The sequence below is a fragment of the Oncorhynchus nerka genome, linkage group LG5 (assembly GCF_034236695.1).
Source record: "Oncorhynchus nerka isolate Pitt River linkage group LG5, Oner_Uvic_2.0, whole genome shotgun sequence".
NCBI lineage: Eukaryota > Metazoa > Chordata > Actinopteri > Salmoniformes > Salmonidae > Oncorhynchus > Oncorhynchus nerka.
Window position 1 is genome coordinate 63,156,648 of NC_088400.1, and position 13,128 is coordinate 63,169,775.

A 13,128-nucleotide genomic window follows, 5' to 3' on the forward strand; every position below is an offset into this window, starting at 1 on the left:
CGTCTGTCCTCTAACCAGAGAGAGGGAGACACACCCTGCTCGTCTGTCCTCTAACCAGAGAGAGGGAGACACACCCTGCTCGTCTGTCCTCTAACCAGAGAGAGGGAGACACACCCTGCTTGTCTGTCCTCTAACCAGAGAGAGGGAGACACACCCTGCTGTCCTCTAACCAGAGAGGGAGACACTGTCCTCTAACCAGAGAGAGGGAGACACACCCTGCTCGTCTGTCCTCTAACCAGAGAGAGGGAGACACACCCTGCTCGTCTGTCCTCTAACCAGAGAGAGGGAGACACACCCTGCCTCTGTCCTCTAACCAGAGAGAGGAGACACACCCTGCTCTGTCCTCTAACCAGAGAGAGGGAGACACACCCTGCTCGTCTGTCCTCTAACCAGAGAGAGGGAGACACACCCTGCTTGTCTGTCCTCTAACCAGAGAGAGGGAGACACACCCTGCTTGTCTGTCCTCTAACCAGAGAGAGGGAGACACACCCTGCTTGTCTGTCCTCTAACCAGAGAGAGGGAGACACACCCTGCTTGTCTGTCCTCTAACCAGAGAGAGGGAGACACACCCTGCTTGTCTGTCCTCTAACCAGAGAGAGGGAGACACACCCTGCTTGTCTGTCCTCTAACCAGAGGGGGGAGACACACCCTGCTTGTCTGTCCTCTAACCAGAGAGAGGGAGACACACCCTGCTTGTCTGTCCTCTAACCAGAGAGAGGGAGACACAACCTGCTTGTCTGTCCTCTAACCAGAGAGAGGGATACACACCCTGCTTGTCTGTCCTCTAACCAGAGAGAGGGAGACACACCCTGCTTGTCTGTCCTCTAACCAGAGAGAGGGAAACACACCCTGCTCGTCTGTCCTCTAACCAGAGAGAGGGAGACACACCCTGCTCGTCTGTCCTCTAACCAGAGAGAGGGAGACACACCCTGCTTGTCTGTCCTCTAACCAGAGAGAGGGAGACACACCCTGCTTGTCTGTCCTCTAACCAGAGAGAGGGAGACACACCCTGCTTGTCTGTCCTCTAACCAGAGAGAGGGAGACACACCCTGCTTGTCTGTCCTCTAACCAGAGAGAGGGAGACACACCCTGCTTGTCTGTCCTCTAACCAGAGAGAGGGAGACACACCCTGTCCTCTAACCAGAGAGAGGAGACACACCCTCTGTCTGTCCTCTAACCAGAGAGAGAGAACCAGAGGAGAGACACCCTGTCCTGTCCTCTAACCAGAGAGAGGGAGACACACCCTGCTTGTCTGTCCTCTAACCAGAGAGAGGGAGACACACCCTGCTTGTCTGTCCTCTAACCAGAGAGAGGGAGACACACCCTGCTTGTCTGTCCTCTAACCAGAGAGAGGGAGACACACCCTGCTTGTCTGTCCTCTAACCAGAGAGAGGGAGACACACCCTGCTTGTCTGTCCTCTAACCAGAGAGAGGGAGACACACCCAGTTGGATAGACCAGAGAGAGGGAGACACACCCAGTTGGATAGACCAGAGAGAGGGAGACACACCCGGTTGGATAGACCAGAGAGAGGGAGACACACCCGGTTGGATAGACCAGAGAAAGGGAGAGGCTAAGAATATGACTTAAAACAATAACAACAGTCATATAAAACGACACAACTTAATGAGTAAAACCGTGCTATTAATAGCCCAGTGACCTCAGGCATTGTCAACATATAAATGGGAGTTGTTCAACGTTGTGATTTGGGCCACTGCCTCTGGTCTTTACCGCTGAGGGATGGAGAGAGGGAGCAGTTCAGTAGTGTACAGTTCAGTAGTGTACAGTTCAGTAGTGTACAGTTCAGTATAGTGTACAGTTCAGTAGTGTACAGTTCAGTATAGTGTACAGTTCAGTAGTGTACAGTTCAGTAGTACAGTGTAGTAGTTACAGTTCAGTGTACAGTTCAGTAGTGTACAGTTCAGTAGTGTACAGTTCAGTATAGTGTACAGTTCAGTAGTGTACAGTTCAGTATAGTGTAGTAGTGTACAGTTCAGTAGTGTACAGTTCAGTATAGTGTACAGTTCAGTAGTGTACAGTTCAGTAGTGTACAGTTCAGTAGTGTACAGTTCAGTAGTGTACAGTTCAGTAGTGTACAGTTCAGTAGTGTACAGTTCAGTAGTGTACAGTTCAGTATAGTGTACAGTTCAGTAGTGTACAGTTCAGTATAGTGTACAGTTCAGTAGTGTACAGTTCAGTATAGTGTACAGTTCAGTAGTGTACAGTTCAGTAGTGTACAGTTCAGTAGTGTACAGTTCAGTAGTGTACAGTTCAGTATAGTGTACAGTTCAGTATAGTGTACAGTTCAGTAGTGTACAGTTCAGTAGTGTACAGTTCAGTAGTGTACAGTTCAGTAGTGTACAGTTCAGTAGTGTACAGTTCAGTATAGTGTACAGTTCAGTAGTGTACAGTTCAGTATAGTGTACAGTTCAGTAGTGTACAGTTCAGTATAGTGTACAGTTCAGTAGTGTACAGTTCAGTATAGTGTACAGTTCAGTAGTGTACAGTTCAGTAGTGTACAGTTCAGTATAGTGTACAGTTCAGTAGTGTACAGTTCAGTATAGTGTACAGTTCAGTAGTGTACAGTTCAGTAGTGTACAGTTCAGTAGTGTACAGTTCAGTATAGTGTACAGTTCAGTAGTGTACAGTTCAGTAGTGTACAGTTCAGTATAGTGCACAGTTCAGTAGTGTACAGTTCAGTAGTGTACAGTTCAGTAGTGTACAGTTCAGTATAGTGTACAGTTCAGTAGTGTACAGTTCAGTAGTGTACAGTTCAGTAGTGTACAGTTCAGTATAGTGTACAGTTCAGTAGTGTACAGTTCAGTAGTGTACAGTTCAGTAGTGTACAGTTCAGTATAGTGTGTGATTTAGCATTGCTTCTGGTGTATTGTCACTTAATGACAACCCTTAGATCTTTAGATCTTAGCTTTACAAAGGATGTGTGATTCTTCTCCCCTTTTCAAGATGTGTTTATTGATCGTAAGAGGAGCCTTTGTGGCTCCACGAGGCCCTGACATTCAAACTCCTCTTCACATGAGACCATCACAGTATTTCTGATGTTCTCACACAGTGAAAAGCAGGAAACCACTGAAGATGTTTTGATTATATGAGTTATCATAGAGGCTGTAGCTCGCAGGGAGACGCATGTACACCATGTCTCCCTCCTCCAGCTCCAGAATGACTCCATTAGATAAATGGATCCAGTATCCATGGCTATTGTAATGATAGTTAGACATGGTCGCCTGCCCATTCTTGAACATGGATATACCCATGTAACCAAGCCCATGTTGAGCAGCGGTGAATCTGATGTAGTAGACGCCTCTCACTGGTGCTGTGAAGGCACCTGCAGCAGAGGACAAGAAGAGAGGGGTCAACTCTTTACTTTTCTCCACTTCAACTCTGGCACACGGAACACCACCTCTGGACAGAAACAGGCATCTTACCTGTAATCGGGCTGTAGGCCTTGCCGATGTTGGTGATGACTCTGGTGTAGACCAGGTTGGCGTCAGTATTGAAGGGACCTATCGTTAATCAAACCAGCAGCAGAGAAAGCCACTTTTGGTCTGTCTGTGAATACAGGAGAGAAAACACACAGTCCCACTTAGAGAGCGTTCATTTTGTTCTGTCCCCACGATGATAGTTCAGTGCAATGCTCCGTGACTGAAACAACAACAGGGTGATGAGACGTTAGATGTGAGACATGTGAGCTGTAGTTCTTCTCTCAATGGCCGGGTCTGGATCTGTCATTACCTGTGTTCTGTCTCTTCAGTTCCTCAACATCATTCCTAGTGGTGGTCAGTTCTCTCTCACTGGCACTCAGTCTGGCCTCCAGGGCTGAAGATGATCAAAGACACACCAATATTCCACCAGCAAAATATGTAATATGTTTTGTGTTTTAGTAATGATATTGATTCAATTAATATATACAGAACAAAAATATAAACGCAACATGTAAAGTGTTGGTCCCATGTTTCATGAGCTGAAATAAAAGATCCCAGAAATGTTCCATACCCACAAAAAGTTTATTTCTCTCAAATGTTGTGCACAAATTTGTTTACATCCCTGTTAGTGAGCATTTCTCCTTTGCCAAGATAATCCATCCACCTGACCGGTGTGGCATGTACAGTGGGGCAAAAAAGTATTTAGTCAGCCACCAATTGTGCAGGTTCTCCCACTTAAAAAGATGAGAGAGGCCTTTAATTTTCATCATAGGTACACTTCAACTATGACAGACAAAATGAGAAGAAAAAATCCAGAAAATCACATTGTAGGATTTTTTATGAATTTATTTGCAAATTATGGTAGAAAATAAGTATTCGGTCACCTACAAACAAGCAAGATTTCTGGCTCTCACAGACCTGTAACTTCTTCTTTAAGAGGCTCCTCTGTCCTCCACTCGTTACCTGTATTAATGGCACCTGTTTGAACTTGTTATCAGTATAAAAGACACCTGTCCACAACCTCAAACAGTCACACTCCAAACTCCACTATGGCCAAGACCAAAGAGATGTCAAAGGACACCAGAAACAAAATTGTAGACCTGCACCAGGCTGGCAAGACTGAATCTGCAATAGATAAGCAGCTTGGTTTGAAGAAATCAACTGTGGGAGCAATTATTAGGAAATGGAAGACATACAAGACCACTGATAATCTCCCTCGATCTGGGGCTCCATGCAAGATCTCACCCCGTGGGGTCAAAATGATCATAAGAACAGTGAGCAAAAATCCCAGAACCACACAGGGGGACCTAGTGAATGACCTGCAGAGAGCTGGGACCGAAGTAACAAAGCCTACCATCAGTAACACACTATGGCCGCCAGGGACTCAAATCCTGCCGTGCCAAACGTGTCCCCCTGCTTAAGCCAGTACATGTCCAGGCCCGTCTGAAGTTTGCTAGAGAGCATTTGGATGAACCAAATGTCAGATGAAATCCAAAATATAACTTTTTGGTAAAAACTCAACTCGTTGTGTTTGGAGGACAAAGAATGCTGAGTTGCATCCAAAGAACACCATACCTACTGTGAAGCATGGGGGTGGAAACATCATGCTTTGGGGCTGTTTTTCTGCAAAGGGACCAGGACGACTGATCCGTGTAATGGAAAGAATGAATGGGGCCATGTATCGTGAGATTTTGAGTGAAAACCTCCTTCCATCAGCAAGGGCATTGAAGATGAAACGTGGCTGGGTCTTTCAGCATGACAATGGTCCCAAGCACACTGCCCGGGCAACAAAGGAGTGGCTTCGTAAGAAGCATTTCAAGGTCCTGGAGTGGCCTAGCCAGTCTCCAGACCTCAACCCCATAGAAAATCTTTGGAGGGAGTTGAAAGTCTGTGTTGCCCAGCAACAGCCCCAAAACATCACTGCTCTAGAGGAGATCTGCATGGAGGAATGGGCCAAAATACCAGCAACAGTGTGTGAAAACCTTGTGAAGACTTACAGAAAACGTTTGACCTCTGTCATTGCCAACAAAGGGTATAAAACAAAGTATAACCATAATTTGCAAATAAATTCATTAAAAATCCTACAATGTGATTTTCTGGATTTTTTTTCTCATTTTGTCTGTCATAGTTGAAGTGTACCTATCATGAAAATTACAGGCCTCTCTTATCTTTTTAAGTGGGAGAATTTGCACAATTGGTGGCTGACTAAATACTTTTTTGCCCCACTGTATAGGAGCTGATTAAACAGTAAGATCATTACACAGGTGCACCTTGTGCTGGGGACAATAAAAGGCCACTCTAAAATGTGCAGTTTTGTTGCTGACTGCAGGAATCACCAAAGCTGTTGCCAGAGAATTTAATGTTAATTTCTCTACCATAAGCCACCTCCAACGTTGTTTTAGAGAATTTGGCAGCACATCCAACCGGTTTCATGACCGCAGACCATGTTTAACAACGCCAGCGCATGACCTCCACATCAGGCTTCTTCTGCATCTGCGGGATCGTCTGAGACCAGCCACCCGGACAGCTGATGAAATGTTAATGGAAATTTATATGTTTAAATACATTTTTGACTATCATAGCTGGGCCTCCGTCTGTTTCATTCAACCAGTATCTTACAAATTCTGGGTTGCAGACCGAGTAGTTTAATTGAATTATGAACATTGAGAACATAATTCTCGTAACATGAAATGGAGGAGTATTTTTGTCTGTAATAAAGCCCTTTTGTGTGGAAAAAATATCATTCTGATTGGATGGGCCTTGCTTCCCAGTGGGCCTGGGAAGGCATAGGCCCACCCACTTGGGGGCCAGGCCCACCCATGGCTGCGCCCCTGCCCAGTCATGTGAAATCCATAGATCAGGGCCTAATGAATTTATTTCAATTGACTGACATCCTTCTATGAACTGTAACTCAGTAGAATTGTAGAAGTTGTTGCATTTATATTTTTGGTCAGTATTTATAGACCAATGTTACCTGCATCATCTTTCTCCAGTTCCGCCACTTTGGCCTTAGTGACCATCAGCTGGATTCTTAGGTCCATCACTGTGTTTTTCTGTGTCTCTACCTCACCCTCACAGGCTGTCACTCTGCCCTCCATCGTCCTCAGCTTCTCTCTCTGCTCCATCACCATGTCTCTCAGGCGCTTCATCTCATCCCAGATGTCAGGTTGCGTTGTCGCACGTTCGCCGGTCACCTCTGTAGCTTCGCTCCCTCGGCTCTCTCTCCCTGCACTGTGTCCCCGTTGAATGATGTCACTCTCTCTGACCCGTCCACTCTCCTCCTGAGTCCATGCCCCAGACAGACAGAACAGCAACACAAGCAGAGCTACAGCACCCCTCATTCTGAAACGATACCTGTTCAGATATGATGCACTTCATGAGGCTCAGACCCCCCCGACTTATATACACACAGCTCAGTTAAGCAGTAAGTGTACAAGAGACACGCCATAAAAAGTCAAGGTTAAAAACAAGACGATTTGATCACGTTTTGGGGCTGGTCAGCTCTATCAATGTTGTATAAGACTGTGAGACGTCTGCACCTGTTGTTTAGTGACGGATCCCCTGACGTCAGCTGTTGTCAACTACCTGCTGCTATCGGGTTGGAATGTAGTTGCAGGGTGCTTTTTCAGACCGAAATGGGAATGCTTTGGTGACGGAATGATGTTGCTCTTCCTTAGTGCTGCACGGTCCAAAAACAATAGTGTGTGTTTGACTGTGTCTATGTGTTCCTTCCTACACAGCACGTGCACAGAAGACAGGTCACTCAACGGAGAAATGGAAACTATAGCCAGGGGCATTCTGGTAAAGACTCGCCTCGCAAGCATGTCAGCTCAGTCCGTGTTGTATAAGACCGTGAGAAGGCTGCATCTGTTGTTTAGGAAATGATCTACAACGAACTGAACCAGAATTCTCTCCTACATACAGCTCACTAACAGTATTTACAAGGGACTAACCGTACAACATACTATTAACACATTGGAGAGTATGTGTAGCAGGTTTAACAAAATAGCAGAATGTAAACAAAGATATTTAAATGTTTTAGCATAGTTTTTTATGTTTTGTCCTTTACTGCAAACACCTGACCCATAATGACGACCCTTCGGTCTTTGGATCAGTACTTTACAAAAGATGCACGATTCTACTTGTTTTCAAGACGTTTTTATTGATAGAAGTAAGAGGAGCCATTTTGGCTCATATTAGACCATGACAGCATCCATGATTTTCTCACACAGTGAAGAGCAGGAAGCCACTGAAAGGTGTTGCGATTTTCTCTGCTGTCAATGAGCCTGTTCCCTAAAGGGAGACGCATGTACACCACGTCTCCCTCCTCCAGCTCTAGGCTGAGTCCATTAGAGTGTCTCATAACCTCCAGCATTATTCCCACGACTGTACATGATGCTCAGTTACCTGTAATCGGGCTGTAGGCCTTGCCGATGTTGGTGATGACCCTGGAGTATACCAGTGTGGTTTCAGTATTGAATGGGCCTTACAGATCCTGAATCAGTCAAACCAGCAGAGAAGGCTACCTTTGGTCTGTCTGTGAACACAGGAGAGGAAACACTGTCCCAGTTAGAGAGAATTCACTTTGTTCTGTCCTTTAGATGATGTACACTACATGACCAAAAGTATGTGGACATCTGCTCGTCGAATATCTCAATCCAAAATCATGTGCATTAATATGGAGTTGGCCTCCCCCTTTGCTGCTATAACAGCCTCCACTCTTCTGGGAAGGCTTTCCACTAGATGTTGGAACATTGCTTCCATTCAGCCACAAGAGCATTAGAGAGGTCGGGCACTGATGTTGGGCGGTTATGCCTGGCTCATAGTCGGCGTTCCAATTCATCCCAAAGGTGTTCGATATGGTTGAGGTCCGGGCTCTGGGCAGGCCAGTCAAGTTATTCCACACCAATCTTGACAAACCATTTCTGTATGGACCTCGCTTTGTGCACGGGGGCATCGTCATGCTGAAACAGGAAAGGGCCTTCCCCAAACTGTTGCCACAAAGTTGAATGCACAGAATCGTCTAGTGTCATTGTATGCTGTAGTGTTAAGATTTTCCTTCACTGGAACTATGGGGCCTAGCCTGAACCATGAAAAACAGGCCCAGACTATCATTCCTCCCCCACCAAACTTTACAGTTGGCACTATGCACTCAGACAGGTAGTGTTCTCCTGGCATCCGCCAAAGCCAGATTTGTTTGTCGGACTGGCAGATGGTGAAACGTGATTCATCACTCCAGAGAACGCATTTCCACTGCTCCAGAGTCCAATGGCAGCGAGCTTTACACCACTCCAGCCAACGCTTGGCATTGCGCATGGTGGTCTTAGGCTTGTGTGCGGCTGCTGGGCCATGGAAACCCATTTCATAAAGCTCCCGACCAACAGTTCTTGTGCTGACGTTGCTTCCAGGGGCAGTTTGGAACTCGGTAGTGAGTGTTGCAACCGAGGACAGACGATTTGTACATGCTAAGCGCTTCAGCACTTGGTGGTCCCGTTCTATGAGCTTGTGTGGCCTACCACTTTGCGGCTGAGCCGTTGTTGCTCCTAGGCGTTTCCACTTCACAATAACAGCACTTAGAGTTGACCGGGGCAGCTCTAGCAGCGCAGATATTTGACGAACTGACTTGTTGGAAAGGTGGCATCCCATGACGGTGCCACGTTGAAAGTCACTGAGCTCTTCAGTAAGGCCATTCTACTGCCAATGTTTGTCTATGGAGATTGCATGGCTGTGTGCTCGATTTTATTCACTTGTCAGCAACTGGTGTGGCTGAAATAGCAGAATCCACAAATTTGAAAGGGTGTCCACATACTTGTTTTTATATGTAGTGTATATCAGAACAACAACAGAGAGACAGGCCTTAGACATCAACAATCATGTCAAACATAACTCCTCTCTCAATGACATTTGTTTTACTTGAAACCTCTCTTCAGCTCCATAGTAGTTTTAAAACAAATCTCTCTGTCGTCAGCTCCTCCACCTTACAGTCTGGCCTCCAGGGTTAGAAGGATATTCAAATAATTGTATTTTTACATATTTATTTCCACATATAAAAAACAGAACAACATCCCTTCCTGTCATTACCTGTGTTCTGTCTCTTCAGTTCCTGAACATCTTTCCTAGTGGCGGTCAGCTTACTCTCGCTGGCTCTCAGTCTGGCCTCCGGGGCTCGAATGATATCGGAATCATTTGTAATAATTGTATGTTGATGTATTTATTTGCACATACAGTACAAGACACAGAAACAACAACCATTTCTTACATACCCATGTTCTCTCCTTCCATTCCCTGAACCGTGTTTGTGGTGGTGATCAGCTCTCTCTCACTGGCTCTCAGTCTGGCCTCCAGGGTTAAGGACACACGTGACACCAGTTATCCAAAGATATCAATTTTTGTGGGGTATTTATTAGGATCCCTATTAGCCGCTGGAAAACCATGTCTCTCAACTCCTTCATCTCGGTCCAGATGTCAGGGGTGGTGGTCTGTTCATTGGTCGTCTCTGTAGCTTCGCTCCCTCGGCTCTCTCTCCCTGCACTGTGTCCCTGTTGAGTGATGTCACTCTCTATGACCCCTCCACTCTCCTTCTGAGTCCATGTCCCAGACAGACAGAACACCCTCCACTCTCCTCCTGAGTCCATGCCCCAGACAGACAGAACACCCTCCACTCTCCTCCTGAGTCCATGCCCCAGACAGACAGAACACCCTCCACTCTCCTCCTGAGTCCATGTCCCAGACAGACAGGACACATCCCACTCTCCTCCTGAGTCCATTCCCCAGACAGACAGAACACCCTCCACTCTCCTCCTGAGTCCATGTCCCAGACAGACAGAACACCCTCCACTCTCCTCCTGAGTCCATGTCCCAGACAGACAGAACACCCTCCACTCTCCTCCTGAGTCCATGTCCCAGACAGACAGAACACCACTCTCCTCCTGAGTCCATGTCCCAGACAGACAGAACACCCTCCACTCTCCTCCTGAGTCCATGTCCCAGACAGACAGAACACCCTCCACTCTCCTCCTGAGTCCATGTTCCAGACAGACAGAACACCCTCCACTCTCCTCCTGAGTCCATGTCCCAGACAGACAGAACACACTCCACTCTCCTCCTGAGTCCATGTCCCAGACAGACAGAACACCCTCCACTCTCCTCCTGAGTCCATGTTCCAGACAGTCAGAACACCCTCCACTCTCCTCCTGTGTCCATGTCCCAGACAGACAGAACACACTCCTCTCTCCTCCTGAGTCCATGTCCCAGACAGACAGAACACACTCCTCTCTCCTCCTGAGTCCATGTCCCAGACAGACAGAACACACTCCTCTCTCCTCCTGAGTCCATGTCCCAGACAGACAGAACACACTCCTCTCTCCTCCTGAGTCCATGCCCCAGACAGACAGAACACCCTCCACTCTCCTCCTGAGTCCATTCCCCAGACAGACAGAACACCCTCCACTCTCCTCCTGAGTCTATGCCCCAGACAGACAGAACAGCAACACCAGCAGAGCTACAGCACCCCTCATTCTGAAACGATACCGGTTCAGATATGATGCACTTCATGAGGCTCAGACCCCCCCGACTTATATACACACAGCTCAGTTAAGCAGTACGTGTACAAGAGACACGTCATAAAAAGTCAAGGTTAAAAACAAGACGATTTGATAAGTTTCATTTTTGGGCTGGATTGTTTTATTGATTTTGTAGAAATCAATAAATATCGCTCAGCTGGTAGTGCATGGCACTTGCAACACCAGGGTTGTTGGCTCAATTCCCAAGGGGGACCAGTACATAAAGAGTATTAAATATATGCACTCACTACTATTTTAGATGGGAATGTTTTGGTGACGTCATGCTGTCGCTCTTCCTGCATGGTCCAATAAGAATGTGTGTCACGTTCTGACCTTAGTTCCTTTGTTTTGTCTTTGTTTTAGTATGATCAGGGCGTGAGTTGGGGTGGGCAGTCTATGTTCTTTTTTCTATGATTTGGCCTGGTATGGTTCTCAATCAGAGGCAGCTGTCAATCGTTGTCCCTGATTGAGAACCATACTTAGGCAGCCTGTTTTCACCTTTGAGTTGTGGGTGATTGTTTTCTGTTGAGTGTTTGTTTCTGCACCAGACAGAACTGTTTCGTTCATTCACTTTGTTGGTTTTGTTCAGTGTTCATTTCTTTATTAAAAAGATGGACATTTGCTGCGCATTGGTCCTCACCTTCTTCCACCAAAAACGGCCGTGACAGTGTGTACATACCTGACTGTGTCCCCCTTCCTCAGCAGTACGTGTACCAAAGACAGGTCCCTCAATGGAGATGTGGAAACTATGACCAAGGACTTCCAGATAAGGTTCACCTCGCCACAGGTCTGCTCATGTTGTAGAAGACCGTGAGAAGTATGCAACTGTTTTTATGTAAAATATCTCCGATACCGAACCAGAATTCTCATCTACATATAGCTTAATAAAAGTATCTACAATTGACTAACTGTACAACATGCGATTTAGAATTTTTTGAAAGTTTGCATACTATAAAAGCTTTGTCCGTGTGCGTGTGTGTGTGTGGGCAAGGGCAGATCTGGAGTTCATATTTCCTCAGCCACACAGGATGTCCATAAAACATCTCACCATGAGACCTCTCTCTGACGGACAGGTGAAACATCCCATAGTCACAGGAAACAGTTATGACCGGGAACGCCACAGGAAAACCAGGAATACCGAAAGCCATGGACGGATTTAAGACTCCGACTTCTCATTTGGCTCTGATACAGGCCCTCAGCTCAGAGAGGACGGGTGTGCGCACACACACACACACACACACACACACACACAGACGTCATAGAAACACAGCAGCCATAGATTCAGAGCTCTGATAAACATCACACTGCACCAGAGCCTCATTATCAGTTTAATATGATTCTAAATCATTCCAGATGATCTAATATGGTCAGAGTTAATAATAAAACATCATGTCACTGAAACAACCCAGACAGGTTCAGAGACATGGAAGTCAAACCTCAATAGTTAATGTGTGTGTGTTCTGTGTCCCAGTAACCCAGAGTAACCACGTAGACCTCAGCACCAGCAGATCGAGGCGGGGCTGTCGTGCGTGCGTGCGTGCGTGTGTGTGTATAGCTGTCCTGTCAGGCAGGGTCAATTGAAAACATCTGTAGACGGAAACATTTACACGGTTTAGCCTGGTGGGACTATATTCAAGGCTGTAAGTGTGTGTACGTTTAATACTATGGAATAAGCATGACATGTTGCCGTATGGAAAATGACCTCACCCTATAGAGGTGAAGGGTCACACACACATGTATAACATATGCAACAAAATGTCACCTCTTGATCACACAAACTGTTTTCAGATGACACAATACATCATGTAAACACAGCTGTCAGTGTTCCTCCAAGTCTCCAAATAGACAGTCTATACCAACCATATAGATCTACACCCCCATATACAGTAACCTATATACATCTAGATAACCTGCACATACTGTAGACCACCACCATATACATACATTCAGGTCTGGATACTGTAGTGGACATTTCCTGTATTTACCAAATCATGAGAGCAAAACACACACAAGTCAGAGTTATCATAAAGTCCATCTTTAATTATATGAGCTCCATCACAACCCTGTGACTCTCAGATCAATTCAGTGTCTATCAATCAATTCTCTGAGAGTGCTTACGAAACAGTT

The 13,128-nt window shown here is 46.1% G+C and overlaps 1 protein-coding gene across 1 annotated transcript; it reads right to left on the reverse strand.

Annotated features, from left to right (window-relative positions):
• Positions 1 to 3,534: 3,534 nt before the first annotated feature.
• LOC135571707 (epidermal growth factor receptor substrate 15-like 1) lies at positions 3,535 to 6,839 on the reverse strand (the record flags this gene model as incomplete). The annotated part of the gene is made up of 3 exons (XM_065018198.1): positions 6,414 to 6,839; positions 3,750 to 3,833; positions 3,535 to 3,566 (listed from the first exon to the last, which is right to left on the reverse strand). Coding segments are annotated over exons 1-3 (483 nt in total), but the record flags the coding sequence as incomplete, so codon positions are not given.
• Between the last annotated feature and the right edge of the window lie 6,289 nt (positions 6,840 to 13,128).